Raw genomic sequence first — 13,838 nt, forward strand, 5'->3', positions numbered from 1 at the left:
GGGTTATTTGATTTTCTGGGGTCCACCTTCTTGAGTTTTTTATATATATTGGATATTAGTCCCCTATCTGATTTAGGATAGGTAAAGATCCTTTCCCAATCTGTTGGTGGTCTTTTTGTCTTATTGACGGTGTCTTTTGCCTTGCAGAAGCTTTGCAACTTTATGAGGTCCCATTTATCGGTTCTCGATCTTACAGCACAAGCCATTGCTGTTCTATTCAGGAATTTCTCCCCTGTACCCATATCTTCGTGGCTTTTCCCTACTTTCTCCTCTATAAGTTTCAGTGTCTCTGGTTTTATGTGGAGTTTCTTGATCCACTTAGATTTGACCTTAGTACAAGGAGATAGAAATGGATCAGTTCGCATTCTTCTACATGATAACCGCCAGTTGTGCCAGCACTATATGTTGAAAATGCTGTCTTTTTTCCACTGGATGGTTTTTGCTCCCTTGTCAAAGATCAAGTGGCCATAGGTGTGTGGGTTCATCTCAGAGTCTTCAATTCTGTTCCATTGGTCTACTTGTCTGTCGTTATACCAGTACCATGCAGTTTTTATCACAATTGCTCTGTAGTACAGCTTTAGATCAGGCATGGTGATTCCACCAGAGGTTCTTTTATCCTTGAGAACAGTTTTTGCTATCCTAGGTTTTTTGTTGTTTCGGATGAATTTGCAAATTGCCCTTTCTACTTCGTTGAAGAATTGAGTTGGAATTTTGATGGGGATTGCATTGAATCTGTAGATTGCTTTTGGCAAGATAGCCATTTTTACAATGTTGATCCTGCCAATCCATGAGCATGGGAGATCTTTCCATCTTCTGAGATCTTCTTTAATTTCTTTCTTCAGAGACTTGAAGTTTTTGTCATACAGATCTTTCACTTCCTTAATTAGAGTACACCAAGTTATTTTGTATTGTTTGTGACTATCGAGAAGGGTGTTGTTTCCCTAATTTCTTTCTCAGCCTGTTTATCCTTTGTGTATAGAAAGGCCATTGACTTATTTGAGTTAATTTTATATCCAGCTACTTCATTGAAGCTGTTCATCAGGCTTAGGAGTTCTCTGGTGGAATTTTTAGGGTCACTTATATATACTATCATATCATCTGCAAATAGTGATATTTTGACTTCTTCTTTTCTAATTTGTATCCCCTTGATCTTCTTTTGTTGTTTAATTGCTCTGGCTAGGACTTCAACTACAATGTTGAATAGGTAGAGAGAGAGTGGACAGCCTTGTCTAGTCCCTGATTTTATTGGGATTTCTTCCAGCTTCTCACAATTTACTTTGATGTTGGCTACTGGTTTGCTGTAGATTGCTTTTATCATGTTTAGGTATGGGCCTTGAATTCCTGATCTTTCCAGGACTTTTATCAGGAATGTTGTTGGATTTTGTCAAATGCTTACTCAGCATCTAACGAGATGATCATGTGGTTTTTGTCTTTGAGTTTGTTTATATAGTGGATTACATTGATGGATTTCCATATACTAAACCATCCCTGCATCCCTGGAATGAAACCTACTTGGTCAGGATGGATGATTGTTTTGATGTGTTCATGGATTCGGTTAGTGAGAATTTTATTGAGTATTTTTGCATCGATATTCATAAGGGAAATTGGTCTGAAATTCTCTACCTTTGTTGGGTCTTTCTGTGGTTTAGGTATAAGAGTAATTGTAGTTTCATAGAATGAATTGGTTAGAGTACCTTCTGCTTCTATTTTGTGGAATAGTTTGTGCAGAACTGGAATTAGATCTTCTTTGACGGTCTCATAGAACTCTGCACTAAACCCATCTATCTGGTCCTGGGCTTTTTTTTTTTTTTTTTTTTTTTTTTTTGGTTGGAAGACTATTAATGACTGCTTCTATTTTTTTAGAGGATATAGGACTATTTAGATCATTAACCTGATCCTGATTTAACTTTAGTACCTGGTATCTGAATAGAAAGTTGTCCATTTCATCCAGGTTTTCGAGTTTTGTTGAGTGCAGCCTTTTGTAGAAGGATCTGATTGTGTTTTGGATTTCCTCAGGATCTGTTGTTATGTCTCCCTTTTCATTTCTGATTTTGTTACTTAAGATGCTGTCTCTATGCCCTCTAGTGAGTTTGGCTAAGGGTTTATCTATCTTGTTGATTTTCTCAAAGAACCAGCTCCTCCTTTGGTTGATTCTTTGAATAGTTCTTGTTTCCACTTGGTTGATTTCACCCCTGAGTTTTATTATTTTCTGGCATCTACTCCTCTTGGGTGAATTTGCTTCCTTTTTTTCTAGAGCTTTTAGGTGTGTTGTCAAGCTGCTAGTGTGTGATCTCTCTAGTTTCTTTTTGGAGGCGCTCAGAGCTATGAGTTTCCCTATTAGAAATGCTTTCATTTTGTCCAATAAGTTTGCGTATGTTGTGGCTTCATTTTCATTAAACTCTAAAAAGTCTTTAATTTCTTTCTTTATTCCTTCCTTGACCAAGGTATCATTGAGAAGAGTGTTGTTCAGTTTCCACGTGAATGTCAGCTTTCTATTATTTATGTTGTTATTGAAGATCAGCCTTAGTCCATGGTGATCTGATAGGATGCATGGGACAATTTCAATATTTTTGTATCTGTTGAGCCTGTTTTGTGACCAATTATACGGTCAGTTTTGGAGAAGGTATCGTGAGGTGCTGAAAAGAAGGTATATCCTTTTGTTTTAGGATAAAATATCCTGTAGATATCTGTTAAATCCATTTGTTTCATAACTTCTGGTAGTTTCACTGTGACCCTGTTTAGTTTCTGTTTCCACAATCTGTCCATTGATGAAAGTGTGGTTTTGAAGTCTCCCACTATTATTGTGTGAGGTGCAATGTGTGCTTTGAGCTTTACTAAAATTTCTTTAATGAATGTGGCTGCCCTTTCATTTGGAGCATAGATATTCAGAATTGAGAGTTCCTTTTGGAAGATTTTACCTTTGATGAGTATGAAGTGTTCCTCCTTGTCTTTTTTGATAAATTTGGGTTTGAAGTTAGATAGTTCTATTAGATATTAGAATGGCTACTCCAGCTTGTTTCTTCAGATCATTTGCTTGAATGATTGTTTTCTAGCCTTTTATTCTGAGGTAGTGTCTGTCTTTGTCCCTGAGATGGGTTTCTTGTAAGCAGCAAAATGTTGGGTCCTGTTTGTGTAGCCAGTCTGTTAGTCTATCTCTTTTTATTGGGGAATTGAGTCCATTGACATTAAGAGATATTAAGGAAAAGTAATTGTTGCTTCCTAAAAGGGAACTTAAAAAACAATTCCTCTGACAGAGCTATAAAAGGACATGCTATAGAGATTTAACCTAAAAGAAAAACCAAAATAAGTGGAGATAAACAAGTTATTAAGCATTATGTACATCTACATGAACTCCAGATTCTGCGGGCTCAGGCCAGACAGAACCTCAGTCATCGTGGAGAGGGGACGTGGGTAGGAAGGCCCACTTCCACCTGAAGGGCTATTGGCAATGAGTAGAAAGTCACACCTCCAAGTGTCATGAACAGTGTCAACTTGATTGGCAGACTGCATTTCTTTGAGATGGATGAGGACTGAAATGATCGTTTTCTCTATTTTGGATGCTATTTTTTAAAGTGTGCAATTCTATTGTTTCTGATACATACACTACACATCAATTATCAATATGCTAGCCAGGTCAATTTTCAGCAGAGTCTGGTATTCCCATGACCTCTGGACAGCATCAGAGCCCAGAGCCTGGCAATGTGACTCACAAATGCCTTGCTGCCTCCTGCTCTCTGCAGTTGTTCTAAAGCTCTGTGGATTTCTTTGGTTGAGGGTCTTACCAGAGAGAATGACTAGAGTGTGCCTTCAAGCAGTGAACAGAGGCACAGAGGGAATTTTCTCTAAAAATAGAAGCTGGCTCCCAGTGCCACCTTGAACAAAAGCCATGAATGGTTTCCTATTAGCACCTCCAACTGTGGCTAAGGATGAGACTGGCTTCAAGCTTCAAGGGGCTCCATGAGTCGGCATTTTACCCAGAGACCTTAAAGGCTTGCTATTTAAATTTTCTAAAAGGCCTGCTCAGGAACTGAACACAAAAATTCAGGGTGGCTTGTCATTCACATTTCATTCATATCTGTAAAACACTTAAGAACAGTAAGAGTTAATTCCAACAAGGCACTGGGGAGGAAAGAAGCTGGGTTTGTGGTACAGCTGCGCAGCTGACAAAGGAGCCAGGAATCTGATTATCTGACCTCTGGCTGGAGGTTCTGTGAAAATCCAAGTCAGCTGCAAACATTTCCTGTTTCTGTGCAGTTTTTACTAAAGCCATTGGTCATTTCAGCAAGGGAGATGCTGGGAGATGGGGGATGTTGGCAGGGGACCCTGTTTCTAGGGAGACTTCTGAAATATTTAAAATAAATTGTTAAGAGCCGATGTTGAGAGAACATTTAATGGCTATATCACAGCATTATTTTTTTTTTACAAAGAAATGAATGTTCAGAATGTTACTGTGTGTTTCACCATTTTTCTACTATTATCCTCAACATTAAGAATACTCAGTGACTCCTTACCCTGTGGGAATTCTCAGCATCCAGTCTTGTAAGCCTAAACCCCAGAATAATACATAAGAACTGTTTTCTGACAGGATAGACAGAATCTCCCCCCAATTACACAATAAAAGACATAGTCTTAATCATTTTGTGCACCAACCCGTAAAAAATCCAGAGAGGACTCCCTGCACACAGATTCATGGGAGAAAAGGCAGGCCATCATTCCCTGTGGTCTGGGTGGGTGTGTTCTCCAGTGTACACTGGAGTAGCAATTTCTGATGTGTACCTTATATGGGAAAATTTTTTGAAACATTTGAGGACATTAAACATATAAACAAAAAGATAAATAGTCCCTCAAAGTCATCAGTAGATTATACAGAAGCCGAATGTTTATACACCAGAGTATATTACAAACATGAATTCTGTAATAAGTCAGTTCTATTAATTCTCACTGACATTGAACAGCAGCAGTTGCTGCAATTGAGCAGAGAAAGATCATCTAATATCTAGGGACATATCTGCAATCTATGAAACATAAAGTCATTACTCAAATTTCTATTTTACGTTATGCTAATAACCATTATTGATTTTGGTTTTGATGAAACTGAGGAAGGGGTGGTGAATAGTATCCCCAACAGACAAATTAAAAAATATTTTTCTACCTTCAGCTAATTCAAGCCACAGATGCAAAACCCATAAATATACAAGGTAAATTTTATTATTAACTCAAATTTCAAGTGAATTAATCTCAACTAAATCTTTAGATGAGTATTATGCACAGAAAAACAAAAGTAAAAAGGAAGTTATTCTTAGAACTTGAAGGTGATTTTGAAAAAGAAAATTTTCATTAGTAATAAGGACTAGAACAGTTTCTAAAGACAGGATCCAGGATAGCCCTGACTGGCCTGGAACTCTCCATGTAGCCAAGGATAACCTTGAACTCCTGACCCTCCTGCCCTAACTCCTGAGGCTGGGACTACAGGTATGTGCCACCTTGCCCAGATTAGTTTTTCTCTTTGTTTGCTTTTGTCATTTGTTTTTTTACTAATAATGTTTAAATTTTATAAGATTTATCACTAGAAACTTACTCATCAGTAGAAACATCACACACTAAAGTTAAGCAGACCCACATCTATACAGCCTGAGGACCGGCGTGGGAACAGAAGCCGCAGAGCCGCACGTGAAATCTCACACTTTCAGAATCAGCTCAAGTTCAGGTGCTTATGCGTGTTTTCACGGTGGTTGTTTTAGAAGTTATTTTGGTGGAACAGTGTGTTTGTTATGATATTTCACTCATATTTATAATAAGTAGCCTTTCCCTAAATCTAACAATGCTGCCCTCCTAGGGGACAATGGTAAACGTAAATGACACTTGGTAAGAGTTGATGTCTTTACAACTTCTTAGTCAACATAAGAGAAGAGAGTGAAATCACTAACTCTGCCCACATTCTGCAGTGACACTGCTGTGCTGCCTCCCATACTCTGCAAACCCCCAGTGTGCATTCAGGCCGGGCCCTGGACCCTTACAGACGATTGCTGTGTCTCCTGTGGCCATGAACTCCTTCCTGAGGAGAAGTAGCAGCCTTCACATGTAAAGCCCATGAGCAAAAGGATGGAATTTAAAAATCAAAAACAAACAAGTAAACAAGCAAACAAACAAAGCAGGGTGTGGCATCAGATCCCTATAAAGAATGACAAGCAGGGGTTCCTGGCCAATGAGCCTGGGGCCAACCTGGGCTACCTAGCAAGACTTTGCCTCAAAACCAAAACCAAAACATGAACGATGACCAAAAAAATCAAACTTTTGTCTTAAACGAACCCCTCCCTCCCCACACACCCATGTATACACACATGTGTGTGCGCACACACCAAAGTGATGTTCATCTCATGGGCAGTCTCTAGACCCGTGCAGAACAGCCCTTTCTGTGCGTGTTTCACACACTTGACCATCTCTGGTCTCTTCCTCAAGCCCAGCCAGGAGCCCAGGCCAACGCACACAGGCTCCTCTATTTAATACAGTTGGTGTTCCTATGTCACTGATGCAATCTGTGTCCAAGTGTGTGCTGTAAGCACCTCTCTTTTTCCACTTCAGTAACATCCTATAATTAGACATTGCCATCTGAGAATGCCAATATTGTAATTATATTTTGCACAAAAAGAGTTCAACACTACTCCATATATAAAATTCAAAATAATGCATTAAATTTTTAAAATATATTTTAAATGTTCTTGACTTTATAAGCTTCCATTAAAGTAGTCTACCCAGAATTTTATTTAGTTGTTCAATGTTATTCTCTACTTAAGTTTAACAGCCATACTAAGCTATGAACTTATTGTTTAAACTTTCTAGGAAAAATTAGTTTTTCATTAGTTCCAGTAATGTGCTATGTATGAAAACGTTGTTCTGAGTGTCTATGTGAAGCATGATTTAAACAAAGTACTTGTTCCCTTGTCCATCAGTGTTTCTATTGCCCTAGTTACATAAAATTAATGGAAATCATCACAAACATGGTTGATAGTCAGCCCATGAAAGCAACTGTATATTCAAGTAAACTTCAGAATGAAAAATCAGATATAATTCTTTTTAGTAATTTATTTTCCCTTAAAAATAGAATTTGAGAGGCAGAGGCAGGCGGATTTCTGAGTTCGAGGCTAGCCTGGTCTACAAAGTGAGTTCCAGGACAGCCAAGGCTACACAGAGAAACCCTGTCTCGAAAAACCAAAAACCAAAAACCAAAAACCAAAAACCAAAAAAAAAAAAAAAAAAAAAAAAAAAAAAGAATTTGAAGTTAACTTTAGAACACAGTCTTACCCCTTTCTTGGTCACCACAGCAGCTTTGGTATCTGTTTTGGCTCTGTCTGTAAGATAACACAATATATCTACTTTAAAAAAGAATCCATCTTCCTGTTGAAACAGATGCACAAGTACAAAATTAGAATTTTCTGCTTTATCACACATTAGTAACAGGGCTGTCTTCAGTGGCCCTTTTAACTAAAACACTAATAAATTCACCTCCTCAGAGCTGAGTAGAGTTAAGAATCCAAAAGCCATAATATCAAGAAGAAACTCTTGTCTGTCGGATGTCCTTGAAATAGTATTAGTTAGCATCAAGTCTGTCTAACTTCTGTTTTCTGGTTGGTCTGTGCACTCTGGAGTACATAAAATCTAGAATTCAGTACATGCTATCTCTACTTGCACACGTGTTATACACTGGACATTGGATAAGAATATCATACAAACTGTACCTCATTTAGTCTATGCACCACTGTAAGGCACACAGTCCATCTCCCTGTACAACTGGGGAGATACTCTAGCACCCTGCCTGTGGCTGTACTGGCAGAGTAGACCCATTTGATTAAAAGCCCCTAGTCTGTCCATGGTGTCTGCTGCTTCCATTTGAGACCACTGAGAAACCAATACTGCCTTGGATGTGACTCCACAAGAATGTGGATACTGGTACCACTTCTCAGACTACCACCAAAACCAGAAAATTTAGTAACCAACTAGCTCATTGGAAAAAAATTCCAATATATTATTTTGGTATACACAATATATGTGTGTTATTTAAAAACAACAGAGAATCGTCTTCTTTGAGGGGTAGTCACTGTAGGCTTCCTTTGACTAATGGATGGCTCACACCTATACACTTACGGGTGGCACCGACCGGATATAATGTGTTGTTGACGAGAACAGGTTAAAAGGGGGAAATGTTAGGACATACAGGGGTAGTAGGAGAGGAAAAGAGGGAATATGTGCCATATCATTGTACACATGAAATGAAGTTATCAAAGAATATTAACAACTGAGAGAAAACAAATACCCAGGGAAGTGTGTTCTATTTATATTTATCACTGGCTTTCATATGAATTGTTCTTTTCTGTATCCCCATAATGCTTAAAATGATCATCTTCCAAGAAACACCATCTCCCTTCACTCAAGAACACACAAGACTACTCACCATTACAGGTAATTCCTCCAACCAGGAGAGACCCCCACCTTCTTTCTGATATTTTGCATGTGTCTAAACATTATGCAAGATTGGAACAGTCATCAAAGTTAAGAATAAAAGTTTACATGCAATGGCTGTTTGATGCCATTCATGGCCTTAAAACTGTGAAACCAGGTGTCTTCAAGTGCAGCAACTGAAAGTACCTTCTTACAAAGGGAGAAAGCAGGCCAGTTTCTGGTCTGGCATAGGACTTAAAAGTTGCCACCACATCTCAATATGTTAAGAGCTAAACTGAAAATCTATCAGTGAAGAGAGGCTCTTGAGGCACATGTCTACTCTCAAGTCTGAAGGAACAGATGTCAGTTAGAGAATTACGGTTTGCCTGAGCAGAAACACATCGATCGACAGAATCTTCCATGACAATCATTCTAGAGGTAAGAAAATCTGAACCCTAATTGGCCTAGCCCTGGAGGTTAAATACGGACAACCCTATGAAATAAAAACTGCACTAGAACACGGGATGTGAGATCTGCAGCCCTTCTGTGAGTTCTTCCTCCTGAAGAGCCACCAAGTTCTCACAGGGGAGGCTGGAGAAAACTCCCCAGGCATCTGGCAGAGTGAAGGGAATGTACTCACAGCCATGTTCTTAACGAGATCTGCCCATAGAAGGAGCTGTTTTACTACTGACCAATGCATTTGAATTTTCCAGAGCTTCACTCATCATGGGAAGCAAACACATAACTGCAATCCCCTGTAGAAGCCCTTACTACTTAAATGAGTAAAAAAGAAAAAATAATGAGGAGTCTTGTCAAGTTCATAGCGTAGAACTGAGACCTACCACTAAGACAGCAGAATGTCCCCCAACCCCTTAGTGCAACCTTAGCACTGTCTAAGCTGACTAAAGACTGAGACTGCAGTTTCTGTTGTTCAGGGTACCACACCCAGCTTTGAAGAGAGATCGATAAATGGATGCACAGACAGACATACAGATAGGTGGGGGTGCAGATAGTTATAATTATCACATCGAGAAACCTAATACTAACAGCCAACAACAGCAAAAACTGATGGTAATGCAAATAAACCAGAAACTTCTCTGAGTCAGAAAGAAATGCCAGAGGAGCAAAGGTCCTTTAACAGAAGGAAGAATGTCTTTGATGGAGTCATGAGTAAACAGGATGTGGCCTGGGAGTGAAGCTCTAAGCTTGAGACTGTATTAAATGAGACTGACGGAAGTGTAAGGGACAAATGAAGAAGAAAGGAAGGGAGGGAGGAAGGGATGGTAGAGAGAGAAGCAAGGAAGGTTCAGCTGGGCATGTTGGTGCAGTCCTATAACCCAGCATCTGGAGACTAAGGCTTCAGAAAGATCGCCATATAAACAAACAGCCAAGACCTGAAAAGACACTGCAACAAAGAAAACACAAAGGAACAAATATGCATATGGCAGTGTTGAGGCCAGGGGTAACCAGGGCCTTTGGGAAAAAGCACAGTTGATTGTAACACAATGCTTAGAGCCTGCAGAGCACCAGGGGCTCTCAGTCACCGTTGACACAGCCCTGGAGATCAGCATGTCTTCAACACAGCATCTGCTATCTATCTTGGCTACTGTTTACTAAAGGGATTGAAACTTCATGGCCACAGGAAAACTACATTAATCAGTAACAATCCAAACGTGAAACAATCCGGATGTTCCTAGGCAGATGAGTGATGGAAAGTGTGGTATGTGTAGGAGTAATGGAATGAGCTACAGAACGATGCAAAGGCTTGGAAGAAACTTAAGTATGTGTCACTATAGGAAGGAAGGCTATGTGGAAGGATGCCCATGAGACATTCTGGAAAAAGCAAAGTTGTGGAGAAGGTGATAGCAAAAGTAGCTTCTGAGTGTTGGCGGGAGAAAAGATGAGTAAGGAGGACACGGGATTTTAAGGCCATGTAATGATTGTGTGCGGTATGACAATGATGACACAGCGTGTAAAACTAGAGTCAAGTCTCATGTGCACTCTGAACTCAGGTTACGAGAAGTGTTGGCGTGGGCTCACTGGTTACAACAAATCACATGGTGTGGGCTTTGATGGTAGGAGAGGGGAAGTTCTGGTGGACAGAAGGTATGTAATTTTTGTGAACCCAAGACAGCTCCAAACATGAAAGACTATTTTGTAAAAACATGAATAAAATTCTGGGGGTGGGGTGGGGAGGAGCAGGAACTGGCAGACCCATTCCAAATGCAAAGCACAGGCTGAGTAGGTACCACAGTGGAGGCGCTTGCCCAGTGAGGGTGGGGCTCATGGATGTTATGCTTTATCCAGCATAGCCTTTAAACTCACTCACCTGAAAGTTAGTAGGCATGGCATACTTAACTTTAAAAAGATTATGACTGTCCTAGGAAATGATTATAATAAACCCAGATATATTTTAAAATATTCTTGTACAGTGATCACAGTTATTTTTTCATCCCACATAGCCTTCTGTCTATTACTTTAAGTTCGAAAGCACAGTACTTTATGTAAAGATCTGGCCTTCAGCAGTAATGGTGAAGGTTTTTCTCCATTGGAAAAGTCTCATATACATTGTCAGTAAATTTGTATAGGAAACTTTTTATTTGAGAAAAAAAAAACCTATCTACCTAAGTTTATGTTTTAAAGTCATTCAGTTGACCTGAAAGCGAGGAGAAGACAAATGATAAGCATTGTGGCTCTGGTCACCATCACGCCACAAGAGACACTGGCTCCTGCAGTTATGTAGGAGAATGAAAATGCTGTAAGCCTGTGAGGTGGTTCAGGAAGTAAGGCGCTTGCCTGTTGACTGAGTTTGACTGATCCCCCAGGACCCACCTCAGAGAATGTGTTAACTGATCCCCTAAAGTGGTTCTCTAACCTCCACTAGAACACCACGATATGTCCACAATAGATAAGGAAAACAGAATAAAACAATCTTAAAACTGTGACTATATGATTCACCCCCACTTTGGTATTATTTTAAAATCAAGCATTTTGAAAACACATATTCTCAAAAACCAAACAAAATAATACAAAACCCAGAGTATCCCTGTAAAACTATCATATGAAGGATACATTTTTAATCTGTGGTTTCTAATATTTTAATTATATGTTTTGAAGTAATGGTTTATGCAATCTAAGAGTAAATAAAATAGCAGAAAGCACTAATTACAGTGCCTGTGTTTAAACTAAAAATAATCTCAGAGAACAAGATATGTGCTATTAATTCACTTGAAGATTCTTTTACAATGAACAAAAACCACATTTGTACATAAAGAAAACACATAAAATGTTAAATGTACGGACATAGGAGGCATACATCCAAGCGTTCTGGTTTGGACAGTAAGAAGAGGAAACTTTACATACTCGGCTTTGACAGGCAGCACACTTCTAGTCTTTGCTCTGCGGAACACCTGTAGAGTTGGTATGCTTCCTCGAGGGCACTTCTATACCACCTCTTCTTCTTCGTACAGTCTGCTGCCTAGAGAAATGCATAAATTCAAACAAGGAATAGTGTTTATTTTTAAATGTTAATTTTGTTTTAGATCCTATACTTGACATAACACTCACTGGAGCTAAGTCTAATTTGAGCACCACATAAATGTTGCTTAGGCTTGGTACCTGGCTATTGTTTTAGTGTTTTGAAGCTTAGCAGAGTTGTGAGAATCTAAGTTAAAGACCCTTCATTAAGATGATATGATGCATTTCCCATGCTCCCAGGGTAGCAAGCAGTCAGCAGGATACATCTGAAGGGGGTAACACTAACCTCACTTTATGTGACAGAGAACGAGACTCGAGTGGTCAGGAATGACAAAGCAGTGTTCTTAGTGTATGACAATTAATTCTATTTGCATCTAGTGTGGTGTTGTGCCAGACCTACACACACACACACACACACACACACACACACACACACACACACACACTCTTTGCCTGCTCTGCCCCAGCCTCTCCGTGTGTATACTTTGTGAGTCTGAGCAGCCAACCACTGACTTTTCATGAGTGTTATAGGACACAGTGGATGACAATTTCTAGGATAGTAGGAATACAGTGTGTGTCATTCTAATAAGGCATTGCACATTTTCTAGGTGTTTAAAAAACTGAAAAAAAGAACCTGAATTAAAAATATCAATCATCTAATACAGCAATTTTTCTAAAACCTTTTAATTGTTAGGAAGTTTTATGACTTTAAATATTACAATTATAAAATGTGTGACTGATTTTCTTTTTGAAAATGCCATCAGTGGGGATATGGATATTTCTTCTACTGAGACATATTTACCACCCAGACATGAAGCTCTTAGGCTTGTCCTAGATAGAAGAAATAATGCAGTATTTGCACACAATTTTCAACCTCTACAACATTCCCTCTCAACTCACAGAATGAAACTGTGAACAAAGCCCTTTTCAGATGCCACATGGGTAGTCCCCAAAGTATTATCAACTATTTGCTCCAAGTATGTCCAACATTGTCATTTATTGATTTGCTACATTCTGACATATGTTGTAGTTACAGGTGGCCATGACCATCTCCACCCAAAAACGAAGGTCCATGACAACACTAGGTGTTTATCTTTGTAGCTTTCATGGTGCCACGGGTTTGACACCTCAATGAGTGTTGTGAACATTCAGAAAATGCCTCTTAACTGCTTTTGGACAATCACTGGTACATAATTGAAGTAGTAAAAGCGTATAATCAAATAAAAAATACTTTCATATACATAAAATGTAAATTTCATTCATTTATTATGTTAAGCTGAAGGGGTTTGCCACCCCAAAGGAGGAACAACAATATCAATCAACCAGACCCCCCAGAACTCCCACAGACTAAACCACCAACTAAAAAGTACACATGGAGCAACCCATGGCTCCAGCCACATATGTAGCAGAGGATGGCCTTGTTGGGCATCAGTGGGAGTAGAGGCCCTTGGTCCTGTGAAGGCTCTATGCCCCAGTGTAGGGGTATATGAGGCCAGGGAGGTAGGTGGGTGGGTGGGGGAGCACCATCACCACCATAGAAGCAGGGGGAGGGGGTATGGGATAGGGGGTTCTGGAGGGGAAATTGGGAAAGGGGATAACATCTGAAACGTAAATAAATGAAATATCCAATAAAAATTTAAATTTACACACAAAAAATGAAAATGTAAGCAATTTGATTTGTTAGCTGTAATCTTTAATGTTTACAATTTATGTGCTTTGTGTATGTGACACAGCACATGTCTGGAAGCTAAAGCACAACTTGAGGAGCCTAGTTCTACCCTACCAGGCGAGTTGTTGTGATTAAACTCAGGTTGTCAGGAATGGAGACAAGCATCTTTACCCACCAAGCCATCTGGCTGGCTTTCACACTGCACATGTAAGTTAAGACTGTCACGGTGGCCATGGTAACACACACCTTCAACCCC

General features: G+C 39.4%; 1 protein-coding gene across 1 annotated transcript in view; it reads right to left on the bottom strand.

The window, feature by feature from the left end:
* Zcwpw2 (zinc finger, CW type with PWWP domain 2) overlaps positions 1-13,838 on the bottom strand; it is a 117,025-nt gene that overhangs the window by 28,830 nt on the left and 74,357 nt on the right. Inside the window, exons 4-5 of the mRNA NM_001378466.1 lie at positions 11,800-11,914; positions 7,303-7,349 (exon numbers count right to left, since the gene is read on the bottom strand). Of these exons, the coding sequence (NP_001365395.1) occupies positions 7,303-7,349; positions 11,800-11,914 (162 nt within the window). The remainder of the gene's footprint in view (positions 1-7,302; positions 7,350-11,799; positions 11,915-13,838) is intronic.

The sequence above is a fragment of the Mus musculus genome, chromosome 9 (assembly GCF_000001635.26).
Source record: "Mus musculus strain C57BL/6J chromosome 9, GRCm38.p6 C57BL/6J".
NCBI lineage: Eukaryota > Metazoa > Chordata > Mammalia > Rodentia > Muridae > Mus > Mus musculus.